We start from the raw sequence: 13,895 nt of genomic DNA, 5'->3' as shown, positions 1-13,895 counted from the left end.
TGTAGAGCCACGCACATGATTTTGTGCCAGGAATTCTGGCCATTGTCTGTGTACATTGCAGTCCCAAAGTGCTCTGCCCAACTCCAGTGCTTTGCCACGGGGCCGGAGATCTCCAGGCCATTTTCATCCTCAACTCTAATTCCTGCAGCACCAGTTTTCACCCCAGTTTATGCATGTTGACTGAGTTTACTTTCTCATTTTCTCTCTTACAGGTCAGCTACTACTTTCCCCTCAAAACACTGTGGCGTTCGTTTTTTGCTGCTTTAGTGGCAGCATTCACTCTACGCTCCATCAATCCGTTTGGGAATAGCCGCCTGGTTCTATTTTATGTGGAGTTTCATACCCCGTGGCATCTCTTTGAGCTCGTGCCCTTCATTCTGTTGGGCATATTTGGTGGTCTGTGGGGAGCTTTGTTTATCCGCGCCAACATCGCCTGGTGTCGGAAGCGTAAGACCACCCAGTTGGGCAAGTATCCTGTCATAGAGGTACTTGTCATGACGGCCATCACTGCCATCCTGGCTTTCCCCAATGAGTACACCCGTATGAGCACAAGTGAGCTCATTTCTGAGCTGTTCAATGACTGTGGCCTTCTGGACTCCTCTAAGCTCTGTGATTATGAGAACCGTTTCAACACAAGCAAGGCGGGTGAGCTGCCCGACAGACCGGCTGGTGTGGGAGTCTACAGCGCAATGTGGCAGCTGGCCTTGACACTCATACTGAAAATTGTCATCACTATATTCACCTTTGGCATGAAGGTGAGGAGATTCTTTTGGTCCTTGGTGGATATTTGTGTGGCTGTAAGTTTGGAGGGCAAAGCCAAGATATTGTGCAATTCTCATAGTTCGTGTGGTGTGTCCAACTTGAAAGACCCAAGGCCCTTTTATTTCATAACTTCTTAGATGATTGTACCTCTATCTAAAATTGTGCAAGCTCAGTTTTAGGCCAAATGCAAACCTCAGTGATGAGATTTCAAGTAGAAACATTTTCTCCTTTTCTGTGGAAAACATATTTTGCCTCTCAAAAAGGATGCTGAGGTATTTATTCCAGTGCATTTTATATCAAAACAATATCTGACCAACACATTTTTGGTCCTTATAAAGTGGCTTTAGAGTTACGAATAAAGCAAAATAGTAGGTTGAACCAAAAGAAGTTGCCAACCATTTTGACCACTAAAATAGCAATTTCATATGGCTCAACCCAATATGTAGCTAAATGTATTTTTTACAGTTATCAGTGTCCAATTATCAAGAACTTCACAGGTGATCCTAAATTAGTATTTAGATTATCAACAGCTGGTATTAGGCCAGCATCTTTTATTTTCAATACCCGTTATCATTTCCATGTGTCAGAAGAAACCAGGAAGGAAAATTTGTAAAGTATTTTCCTTCTCTTCCTTGGTTTTCATTTGTTTGTTTCTTTTCTTTAGCACTCAGCTACCAAGGTATTTCCTCTATTCTCTAGGGAAATGGAGATTCAAAACAGAAAATAAGAGCCAGCAAGTCGGTTTAGGCAGTACTGTAATTTCTGAATTGATATGCATCCTCCTCAACACCCTGGACAGATTTGCAGTGCTTCTTGAGTTACTTTTCACCTCGTGGCTTCATTCTTTCATCTAAAGTGAATTTTCAGACCATCAGACACACCCTGATTCAAATATATTCCAGAATTGAATACAAGCTATTTTAAAATAATCTGCTGTTTGGATTATCTCTGTCATCATTTTCTGTCTCTTAGCACAGAAAATTGAGAATGCACTATTGTATCCTAGGAGTCAAAAAAAGAGTGGGAACAGCTTACCCTTCCCCCTCCCCATATCCTCAAGTCCATTCTCTAGTAGGTCTGTGTCTTTATTCCCGTCTTAGCCCTAGGTTCTTCATGACCTTTTTTTTCCCCTTAGATTCCATATATATGTGTTAGCATACGGTATTTGTTTTTCTCTTTCTGACTTACTTTACTCTGTATGACAGACTCTAGGTCCATCCACCTCACTACAAATAACTCAATTTCGTTTCTTTTTATGGCTGAGTAATATTCCATTGTATATATGTGCTACATCTTCTTTATCCATTCATCCGATGATGGACACTTAGGTTGCTTCCAGTGGCATGGACATATATACACTACCAAACGTAAAATAGAGTGCTAGTGGGAAGCAGCCGCATAGCACAGGGAGATCAGCTCGGTGCTTTGTGACCACCTAGAGGGGTGGGATAGGGAGGGTGGGAGGGAGGGAGACGCAAGAGGGAAGAGATATGGGAACATACGTATATGTATAACTGATTCACTTTGTTATAAAGCAGAAACTAACACACCATTGTAAAGCAATTATACTCCAATAAAGGTGTTAAAAAAAAGAGTGGGGAGACAGATGGGGGTTCCTTTTTGGGACAGTCATGCAACCATAGTCACTATCTCATTAAGAAAACTTAATTATTCTTTCTTTATACTGTTAAAATAAACTGAAACCTCATGTGCCATCCTTTTTGTGTGAGCAATGGGTCAAGATTCAATACATGAGAGTGGTTACAAGCATTGCATTTAAACCGCAGCACCAGCGTTTACTAAATCTTGGCCTTGGGTGAGTTCCTTAACCTCTCTGCACCTTAGGTCCTTTGCGAGTTGGGAATTATAACACCTGCCTGCTGGGGTGGTTGTAAAGAACCCATGAAATCTGGTCCATAGAGCATCCAGCATAGAACATTGTAGATAGTCAATAAAGGGTAATTGTTGTTGATTAGAATTCAAAATTGGGGAAAATGTCTGCATATATGAGAAACTCCATCTATTTTCCTTTTTCTTTGGGAAAGGCTTAATTTCTGCCTCCAGTTCTGTGTTGGTCTGGAGAGTTCAGGCTCTTGCCTGATGGACCCCGAATCAGGGTAAGCGTCTTTGCAGTCGTCCTTGCCTGCACGTTCCAGAGAACCTCTAGTCCCTGTAGTGTTACACAAATCTTTGCGGCCACTTGCTCGCATAGTGCATAGTTAAATTGTCATTGGCCTGTTCGCTTTGCAGAGGGTCAGTCCTCTAGCCCTTACCATGTGCCGGACGATCACGTCACTTCTCACCGACCATCTTTTGCTTTCTCTTTGCAGATCCCTTCTGGCCTCTTTATCCCTAGCATGGCTGTTGGTGCTATAGCGGGTCGGCTTTTGGGAGTAGGGATGGAACAGCTGGCTTATTACCACCATGACTGGGCCATCTTCAATAGCTGGTGCAGTCAAGGAGCGGATTGTATCACCCCTGGCCTTTATGCAATGGTTGGGGCTGCAGCCTGCTTGGGTGAGTACTGTTTGCATTGATTTATTTCAAAGAGATTGCTACCCAGGTGGCATTATAAAGATGAGTGATATTAAACACAATTGACTGTAGATTTTTTTAAAGATGACTATCCGTTTCTTGTTGGGCTTGCCATTTTCAAGTGCTTTAAGAAAGCATTCTTTACCGTATATCTCCATTCCTCCCCTTTGGGAGTAATTCTTCTCTCAAATTCCGTCATATTGAGGAAATAATCAGAAATTTGGACAAAGATGATCTGCACAAGAATGTGCATCATGGTATTATGTGTAATAGCAAATAACTGGAATCAAACTAAAAGCACAATAAGGGACTGGTTAAATAAATTATGGTATAGTACCTCCATATAATACCATACCATGCAACCACTGAATGTGATGCTAATAGGTTTAATATCTTTAAATACAATGTTAAATACATTTGTACTAATATACAAAGTATTCCTAATATAAAGTTAGGAGAAAAAGCATGGTGGGGAATTTAAACGTATAATACAAGTTCATCTATATAAAAACATACGTTTTTGAAAAAAGTCATTTGAAATTTTTACTCAGCATATTTCTAGACAGTGAGCTTATGGATAATGGCTTTCCTTTATATACTTTAAAAATATATGTATTTTCTGATCTTTCCACAGTGGGCCTGCACATCCCAGAGAACCTCTCGTATCTGTAGTGTTACACAAATCATAGAGATCTTATGCAATTACTTGTATAATTGGGGGGTGGGGAGCAACAGACGAATGAAAAAAAGAAGAAGAATGAAGGATGTATCTTGTACTTTTGTAGAGATTATTTTGAGAAGTCTGACTCATGTTCATTGTAAACTTGCTTGAATGCAGTTGCAGGGGTCTATAGGTGAGGCCTCCTTTTAGTGATGTTTCTGGTAAGTAGCTTTTTCTGGATGGGGCCTGTGACAGGCCCATAACTGTAATGAATTCTATACTTTTGCTCCCTTCAGTAAGTAGCCTGTGTCTGTTTTTTGCAGGCGGGGTGACTCGGATGACTGTTTCTCTTGTTGTCATAATGTTTGAACTAACTGGTGGCTTGGAATACATTGTGCCTCTGATGGCCGCAGCCATGACAAGCAAGTGGGTGGCAGATGCTCTTGGGCGGGAGGGCATCTATGATGCCCACATCCGTCTCAATGGATACCCCTTTCTTGAAGCCAAAGAAGAGTTTGCTCACAAGACCCTGGCAATGGATGTGATGAAACCCCGGAGAAATGATCCTTTGTTGACTGTCCTTACTCAGGACAGTATGACCGTGGAAGACGTAGAGACCATAATCAGTGAAACCACTTACAGTGGCTTCCCAGTTGTGGTGTCCCGGGAGTCCCAAAGACTTGTGGGTTTTGTCCTCCGAAGAGACCTCATTATTTCAATTGGTAAGGATTTCAGAAATGGGATAAGGGAATCCACTATGGAAATAAATAAATGTGAATGAGGGGAAGGGAGGGATAAATTAGGAGTTTGGGATTAACAGGTACACACTACTATATATAAAATAGATAAGCAACAAGGAACTCCTGTATGGCACAGGGAAGTATATTCAGTATCTTGTAATAACCTGTAATGGGAAAGAATCTGAAAAAGAATGTTTATATATATTGATATATATATAATTATATGTATACATATATATAAAACTGAATCACTTTGCTGTACACCTGAAACTAACAAAACATTGTAAATCAGCTGTCAATCAATCACTAAGCATGCACGCATGCGTGAAAAGGGGAAGGACAGAGTGGAGAGGGGACTGGTTAGGGGTCAGAAGTTTAGAAGTAGTCCTTCCTTTTTCAACCTTTTTTTTTTCTACTTTTCAAATAGAAAATGCTCGAAAAAAACAGGATGGAGTTGTGAGCACTTCTGTCATTTATTTCACCGAGCATTCTCCTCCAGTGCCACCATACACCCCACCTACCCTCAAGCTTCGGAACATCCTGGATCTCAGCCCCTTCACTGTGACTGACCTTACACCCATGGAGATCGTGGTAGATATCTTCCGCAAGCTGGGACTGCGGCAGTGCCTGGTTACACACAATGGGTGAGAGCTCTTTGGTGAAGGCAAATTGGATTTGGGAGGAAAAGAGAATGTAGAGAGATAAAGAAAGAAGAACCCAACTCACATGAATATTTGTAACATTTATAGACCTTTTTGAAGCTCTGAGATGAAGATGAATGTGTTTCTTTTTTTGTCATAATTAATAGAAAAGGAGTTTGGGGAAGATAGTGGGTTTGAGAGATGTGAACTGCTGGTTGCACATTATAAATAACTCAGTTCCTCCCCCACAAAGGAAACAACTATGTTCTCATGAACAGGCAGCACTGAAATTATAATGGTATTAGGTAGTATATGTATAGTATTTGAGGGTGAGCAAACCAAGTTCCAGTGAAGTTTAAAGATTTGCACAAGGACCCCCAGTTACTGTCTAGTAGTGGTAGGCTTTATTTATTTATTTTTTTTGGTCTCGCCACGCAGCTTGCGGGATATCAGTTCCCGGGCCAGGGATTGAACCCAGGCCACCACAGTGGAAGCCCGGAATCCTAACCACTAGGCCACCAGGGAACTCCCTAAACACAAGTCTTCTGACTTCCAAGGCTAAGGCTCTTTCTTTCTGGGATATTTCTTATCCAGTAAAGGAAGCCATGCTATTTTTATCGGAAAAGAAAGGAGGTTGAGGAGAAGGGTGGGTGTTTTTGTTTTTGTTGTTGTTGTTGTTGACCCTGGTATGTTAATCTAGTGATTATAAAAGAATTTCGCCCTCTACAATTTCTGAATAGCATAGCAGATGTCTTGCAGGATTGAGATCAGTAAGGGACTTTTCCTAACTGATCCATTCAACCTTTACTGAATCTGTACTTCATGTAAGAAGGCATTCCACTAGATTCCGGGGAGAGGCAAAAAGCAATGAGACCCTTCTCTGCCCTCAAGGAGCATACAGTGTTTATAGGGAAGCTGAGAACACAGCAAACTGGACAAATGCTACGGAAGAGGTGTGCACAGAACATGCTGTTCCCAGGAGGAAGGCACAGTTATTACTGGCTCGTAGGATCGGGGAAGGTGTTCTGGAAGAGGGACATTTGAACTGGGTTGCAAAAGGTAAGATTTGTATATATAGAGAAGAATATTTAAACCACAGGAAATAGCAGGATTTAAGACCTAGAGGAAGAAGTGCTTAGAGCATGCTTAGGGACCCATGCATTGTCCCATTTACCTGGTACATGTAATCTAGTCCTGTCATCATTCTGTAAGTACAGATAGTATTCAAAGACAAAGATTAAAAAGACCACAAAAAGTGTCACCTTTGAGAATGTTATTTTAACTACAGATTAATTTTTGTCTTGTCTTGTTTTGTCTTTTAGGCGATTGCTTGGAATCATTACCAAAAAGGATGTGCTAAAGCATATAGCACAGATGGCGAACCAAGATCCTGATTCCATTCTCTTCAACTAGAATCACAGGGTTGTACTGGATATAAAACAGGAAGGACATTGCAGACCATGGATATATTTTATTAACTGGGTACCCAAAAAACATTTCCCACATTTGGATGGTGAAGTTATATTAGTGTGTTGTCTCTTTCCTACAAGTTAACCAGTTGCACTACATAATCTCTGGAAATTAATCTTCTCTTTAGGAGAAAATTCAGTTAGGCTTCTGTGATATTGCATTAGGAAGATTTCATGAAAGAGTAAACAAGATTGCTATGGTTTAATTCTTTTTCTTTCTTTTTCTAAAGATTTTTTTAATTTAAAACATAAATGTTAGCCAATATGCAATCACTGAAAACTATGCAAGAAAAATTCCAACCGTCCTGACCTATAGCCTGCAGGAAGCTCATGAAAAAGTCACTTTTTTGGACTCTGTCATTGGTGGAAGATGAAGTGTAAACCAGGGACTTTGCTTTTCCAACCACAGAAAGGAAAGCCAGAAGGAAAATAGTAATGGTATTTTCCAGACTGTGAATTCAGTTCAAATGTTATCTTGTTCTTGTTACAATATTTAGCATTATTAGTTTATGTGTGTGTATGTGTATGTTAATTTTAATATCTGATTATAAGACAATGCTGCTTTGGTTAATCTCCTCTAAATGAATGTAGAGAGGTTGACTTTTATAGCTTGCTTGTTCCTGGTACTCTTTTGAAGTGCACAAAAGATAAGTTATAGAATTTTCTCCTTGTCTGCAAAAAGGGTAATTTTCCAGATGGCCTTTGTTAGCTAGTAGACAAGGACTTTGCCATGAATTTGTTAGTAGCAAGGAATGATTTCTCCATGAATTTGTTAGTAGCAAGGGATGATTTCTCCATGAATTTGTTAGTAGCAAGGAATGATTTCTCCATCTTCCTTGAAACGAATGATTAGTAAAGTTCTAAGCAAAGTCAATGACCAGGACTTTCACATTTTTGTGAGGTCCCAACTCTTACCCAGATGCCACCTCCATGAGTGATGGTGCTTTTGGCTTCTGGAATATGTAAGAATAGTAAAGGGAACCAAGTCTAGACTTCATACTGGTAAACCAGGGAAGATCCCGAGCTGTATCTGCGTTCTCATGCATTCCTTCATAACAACCACCAGTACTAAAATGACTGGGCACTCATGCCTCCTCCCAGTGTTAAGTACATATATATAACAGGCCAGTGTTGTCCCCGTGATCATGAATTTAGGCTTGGGGTACTTTCAGGTATATTCAAGGCATTGGAACAGGATAGGCAGCTGTGACTCCCTTGAGGCTCCTTAGAATTCTAAATAAAATGCAGAACCATCCTGAGACCCAGGGGTGTGGACAAGGCTTGGTGACACCAAAGGTGCTTGTATACAACTGAAAAGGTGCCTGTCTCAATTTCCTACCACCTTTACTGCAGTAGAAAACATCACACTCTAGGGACACCTGGTGGAGTTACAGAGCCACCATCATCGTTCCAACTACTGTTTCGTTTTCTACAGTTTTACCCCCCGTGCCGTTGTTCCCCCTCCATTCTCCCTTTCCCACGCCTCAGTCCTGAGTCCTGTCTTTGGAATTGAGTAGTGTGCCCGGTTAATCATTCCTGTTACAAAAAAAATAACTCCCAGGGCTAGTTAAATTGTAAACCCAGCCTCTACAATCTTACAGCCTAAGGACCAGAGGTGACGCACAACCACTTGCTTTGCTCTATAGCCCAGTAGCTCCATTTCCACGCTGACGCCCACAGCAGTGAGACTCAAATGCTAGGGGTAGGAGTTGAGCCTTTCCCATTTTACAAGTCTGTTCCCAGCGCTTCCCACCATCCTTCTAGCCTAGAATCAGCAGTCACGCGGCACAGCCTCTCCTCCCACTCCAAGCACCTCAGCGTACCTCATTTTAAAAGTTGCCAATCTCCAATTCTAGGACTTTTTACCCCTAGTTTCTTATCTTTCCAAAATCTGAAATTCTTTTATTGCCTAGAACTGGAGAGCCAAGGCTTATTTTGATTTTTATCTCTAAAATATCAAGGCAGTCACCAGAGTTTCTCCTTTTAAGTATATCACTCTAGCATTTTAATGAAAAAGACAAAAACCTCCCTAGGTTATATTATATTATAGTCACGACTCAGTAACTTCACGTCTTTTGTCCCTTCTGTACCACTGATTCCCTCACACGAGATGAGGCTATTTGCCTGACCACCGCGTCTGTTGTGCACAAATCAAAGTTCTTATGTGTGTACTTCTAGTTCACTACCTGTCTTTTCTTATCAGCCGTCCAACTAAAGTTTGCAAAACAGGAAATGTTAGTATTTCTGGTATTTGATGATGGTGAAAGGCTTGGTCGCATTTCATAGTACAGCAGTGATATGGAGGGTGTCTAAGTTTGCCTTTGTGTTTCTTCTAGGCTCTGTTTTTGATTTGAGACAGATGAGCCAGTGTTCAGGTGCTACTTCAGAGAATAAATTCAAGAAATCAGATAACACTGTGCCAAGGTATACTTTCTAGATACTAAGCACCGATTGGCCCTCCAGAGAATAATATCCCTTTGATACCTCACTCCTGATAAATCTCATTCATTAACCTCAGCTTCTCAGGAATCCTTGTAACTCATATGCTAGAAGTAGCTGTAGTGTATGGTATCCATTATATGTCCAGTCCGATGGTTTGGCTCCAAGTTTGGCTAATTGTGGTAGAGCTCTCTGCTAGACTGCTAGCTCAGCACCTTAACACTCAGAGTTTCTTGTCTTGAGGCAAAGGAAAATGTTCTTTCTGCCATTGCCAATTCAGCAGTTGGACATACTTAAACCAACAAAGCTGATATAGGGGGGTCTGTCAGTAATCTCAAATAGCCACATACCTCAATGGCAAAAGACTGGATAATCTGTGATTTAAAAATTAGTATGAGCCGAGACCAGTCGATTCTGGTAATAAGAAAGAAAGTTTCCCGACACACGGAAAGGATTTACAAAAGAATGCCAATAAGTGCTTCGAGAGAGTGAGTTAGGCCTTTCCAAGGCAAAATATCTGGTAGGCATCCAGGCCACGAAAGGAATGAAAGTCTATGGATTTGTAAAAGTCTAACTGCTATATTTTGTATCTTCAGATCTGTGATGTAAAGAATTAAAGAAGCCGAAATAGTTAAGGCATGATTAGTTATGCCATTGGCAGAAGCAGGGGACTGAACAAGCAAAATAATGGCTACTTTTAAGATCACTTCTATTTGGATGTATGTTCAGACACTCCCCCTCTTTTCTGGCTCTGGTGTCCTTCAGGCTCAGCCCAGCTGTGGAGTAGAGGTGGTATAATCCACAGAGCAGATATCCTCTGGTGGATAATCTGACATTGATGGTACTTTGGATTTGCCAGCTGGCAGAGCAGTCGATTAATTTGCTGATGGAACTGCAAAGCAGTTCCATTGTTTTGGCACCAGAGGCTGAATCTGAACCCTTTACAGGAAGAGCAGAGAAGAAGCATAAATGTCTCTAGCAAGTCTTCAATTGTGCTTGAACACGAGAATAATAAAGTAATGGGGACTTTGTGTGGTCTAAGGCTGTGAAGTAATTCTTAACTATGAATTTATGAACCCATTCAGGTGTTGGGGGAGCAAATATGTTTTTTAAAACAGTGTGCAAGAGAGTCGATCAGGGAATGTAATCACTGCTGTATGTTTTAAGTATTTGGATCACCTGTCCTGGTTGGATCCTGACCTTGATTTGTTTAGTTAGGTGATGAGTAGGAAGGTGTACTTGTTACCCCACAGTATCTCTTGGTTTTGTTTTTTAATAAATCACAAGGAGTGCAGTTTTTGAAGTTGAGTTTTTAATAAATAATAGTGAAAACAATTGAAAATTTGACATGACCAGTGTGTTTTATATTGCCAGAGTACTTACTGATGACTGACCACATTGTATTGTGAGGAACTGGTTTACTTTCACTGGATTAGAGCCAAACGCAGGCCACTCATCTGTTCAGAGAAAGCAGGAGAGCATCTTTCATGGTGGTGCATAGAGTATTGAGCTCTTAAAAACTCTGAGAAAAATTAGGAGTTCAGAAAGTAAAGGGGAGGTGAAATATTGAGTCCTTAAAAAAAAGATGTCTAAATATGTGGTCTGAACTTCAGTGTCCTATGACCTTGATTTTTTTTTTTAACCACCTCTGGGATAACCTGGATTCCCTTTGGAGAGAGAATGGAAAGTTATGGCAGTGGAAAAACCCTAGTAAGCAAGTATACGAGTTCTTGTAAGATGGTGGGAGGAAGGCCATTCCATGCCCCAAGCCAAACACCCCAACATTTATAAACTGCTTGATCATGTGCCTCAAGGAGAGAAAATTTTTTGTAGTCTCCCAAAGACCAAGCAACCAAGAGGCTCAAAGCAGCATTTGGTGGAGGCAGTCTACTTTTGTGGAGAGGGCTGACCCAAGACCAGACCTCTTGCGGAGGAGGACAGCTTCTACTGCCATTGCCTAAGTGATAAGCTTTAGGTAGCTTATGTTGAATTCTGATAGCAAAATATTTTAAAAGTCTATATTGTTAGCCTCCCTGGTAGGTACTTATTGTAGATTAAAAAGAAAAAAGTGAGGATTTCTCAGAGCTCAGGGAGCTATGTAAATTTGAACTGAAGTTGGTCTGGTGGACCTGTGGTAACCACTGAGCTGTGCTCAGCCTCAATTTTGGTTGCTTGCCCCAAGGGGAGGAGTTCCTGGACTAGTAGGTGTTAGCAACTTCAAGTTACTCCCTAAATGTTTGCTGGTCACAGTCTCATTTCTAAACATCTGCATCTCGGCAAAGTTTTGAAGTGACGTAGGGAGCAAAATCGGTTTTTCCACCTTGTAGTCTGATTTTGCCAAATCACCCAAGAAAGAAAGAAGGTCTGTGATGTGCGGAGTTTGTGTTTCTTGGATGGGACCTATCAGGTCATCCAGCCCAATCCCGCAGTCATAAATTCCTACCTCTAAGTTCCTGCCAAAGGGTCTTCAGCCTCTGGGTGCACACTCATTGAATGAATGCCTTGCCTAAAGTTTGGCCTTTTAAGGGGAAAAAAGTGTGTGATGGTATAAAAATATGAGGGTTTAAATAAATGATCTCTGCCTCTCCTCCTCTTTCCTCCCCACCCCTGCCTCTCTGTCTCTCTCTCCTCACCCCAATACCCTGAATTCAAAATTTTCTCAGTTACTCTTAAGTGTATTGTTTTGAATGTGGACCTTGGGGAGGGAGAGGATAGTTCTGAGAGTAGAGAATGGAAGATACTTCTGAGTTGATGGGGCCAGTGGGGCTTTGCTCCACTGTAGGGGCTAAAGCCAATGGTATCTGTTGGCGGTGTCCAGGGCTTTAGCATCTTAATGCAGACATGTGAAGTATTCATTGCTAAACCTTCTTATCATCTAATGGGTCCAAATCTGTTGAAAGTCAGAGGTGGTCTAGGGTTTGATGAGTGAAATGCCACCTGGCAGAATGGAGATGAGGGAATGGCCTGAGATGGTTTTGTCAGGGTAGGAATGTTTAGCCTCATTATCTTATTGAGTGTACCTCAAATATATGGTCCTTCAAGAGTGCTCCTTTTCCCTCCTCCATTTCACTTTATCCTTTCTCTCTCTTTCCCATTGTCCTGCCTTTTTAGCACTCAGATTTTAATAAATATTTACTTTTTATTATATATTTGGTCCCTTGGGACTATATAATGATTAAGAATTAATTTCATTCTAGGTAAAAAATGACGTGTTTAATATTTTGTTCTTTTAAACTGTCTTTTGAAGCTATGCTGCTAACCAGGTACAGGCCAGAAAGGAGTTGGGCTTGACGGACAGCACCCTGGTCATGTCACCTAAGGATGCCATTGATGTAATGATGGTGACTCTTCTTCATGTGACCAAGGCCAGCCTCCTGCTCTTACCTCTGTCCATTCATTTCTGGCTGTGGGAAAAATACCACCTGTCGGGTGAGCCAGTGAGGCCAGGAGGGTCAGAGGGGCCGGTTCCAGCCCATGGGCCACTATATGAATGTCTCTGTAATAAGCTCATTTGTAGGGCCGGCTCCAACTGCAGTAGCCAAAGAAAACCTGTCTAACTCGACATTTTAGTTCCTGAGAGTTGGTAAAAGTTCAACTGAAGCTAAGGTATAGACATTAGCAGTAGCTAGGCATCCAGAAGCTAGAGTCAACTAAAGCTAATAGAGTTTCCACAGGAAACTTGGTGCTGAGCTGTTCAGAGCAATTATTTATCTGAGTGTTGCCAACCCTTTAGCCACGCTTTCTTAGCTTTATTCTAACTTTTAGAGACATTTGTCCCTGTTCATAGGCACAGCCTGTACCAAAGCTGTGGCTCACTGCACAGTTCATTCTGCTCCCTGGTCAAGCATAGCAACATAGTCTAAAAAGGAAGATGTGGGCTGGGGAGTTAGGAGACCTGGTTTCTATTCCCTATGCTTCTACTAACTAGCCTCGAGATCTTAACCGCTCTGTGCCTCAGTGTTCCCATCTGCAAAATGGGGATAGTGTTAATTGCCCTACCTACCTCACAGGGTTGTTGTGAGGATAAACTGAGACAATGAAAGGAAAGTACTTTGACAAGTAAGTGCTATGCAAATTGTAAGAAAAGGAAACAATCACGTTAAAGGCAATGGAATGGACTTTGGCAGAAAGGTTAATGGGATTGTCCAGCCCTTTCTCTGTGTGGCTTAAACCCAGGTCGCCATTGCTTTATACACTTTTCACTTAGCACAGATTTGTAATTATGCATGTAATAAAGCACAGCCTTATTCAACTTGGTGTCTGGTGTGTTTCTGAAGACCCTCAATTTTGTAGCTATTGATTTCTGATCATAAAAGCTCGGTGTGGAGGTTGGGGGAGGGTAGTGTAAAAGGTACCTGCAAATTCCTGCTAGTAGGCTCACTTCTTAAAATGATTTATTAAAGACTTAATTAGTTTTACAGATCGAGTAATACTTTCTACCATAAGGAGACAAATGAGGAGCACCTTGTATTTTCTGAGAGATTCCAGATACCTCATTCATTATGGCTACTTAAATGTTCCTGTCTCATACATTGGTGATCCTTTCCTGATGAAATGAGGATTAGCTGGAGCTGTGTTTTTTCTCTCTCTTTTTAAGCTTTTAATGATGTAAGATTATGGGCTTTGACAGGCCTCTTGCCTATCGTCA

General features: G+C 41.3%; 1 protein-coding gene across 4 annotated transcripts in view; it reads left to right on the top strand.

The window, feature by feature from the left end:
• The window catches only part of CLCN5 (chloride voltage-gated channel 5), a 153,984-nt gene extending 140,500 nt beyond the window's left edge, over positions 1 to 13,484 (top strand). For 3 of the 4 annotated variants that reach the window (XM_060086779.1, XM_060086776.1, XM_060086777.1), the window contains 5 exons: positions 213 to 755; positions 3,093 to 3,279; positions 4,282 to 4,680; positions 5,126 to 5,342; positions 6,662 to 13,484. In XM_060086779.1, coding sequence (XP_059942762.1) covers positions 213 to 755; positions 3,093 to 3,279; positions 4,282 to 4,680; positions 5,126 to 5,342; positions 6,662 to 6,752 — 1,437 coding nt within the window. In that variant the 3' untranslated portion in view covers positions 6,753 to 13,484. The remainder of the gene's footprint in view (positions 1 to 212; positions 756 to 3,092; positions 3,280 to 4,281; positions 4,681 to 5,125; positions 5,343 to 6,661) is intronic. The other variant, XM_060086778.1, reaches the window with a different exon arrangement.
• The last annotated feature ends 411 nt before the right edge of the window (positions 13,485 to 13,895 follow it).

This window comes from Mesoplodon densirostris, chromosome X (assembly GCF_025265405.1).
Source record: "Mesoplodon densirostris isolate mMesDen1 chromosome X, mMesDen1 primary haplotype, whole genome shotgun sequence".
In the NCBI taxonomy this organism is placed as follows: domain Eukaryota; kingdom Metazoa; phylum Chordata; class Mammalia; order Artiodactyla; family Ziphiidae; genus Mesoplodon; species Mesoplodon densirostris.
The sequence above is the reverse complement of the archived record's forward strand: the minus strand, read 5'-3'. Positions and strand labels throughout refer to the sequence as shown.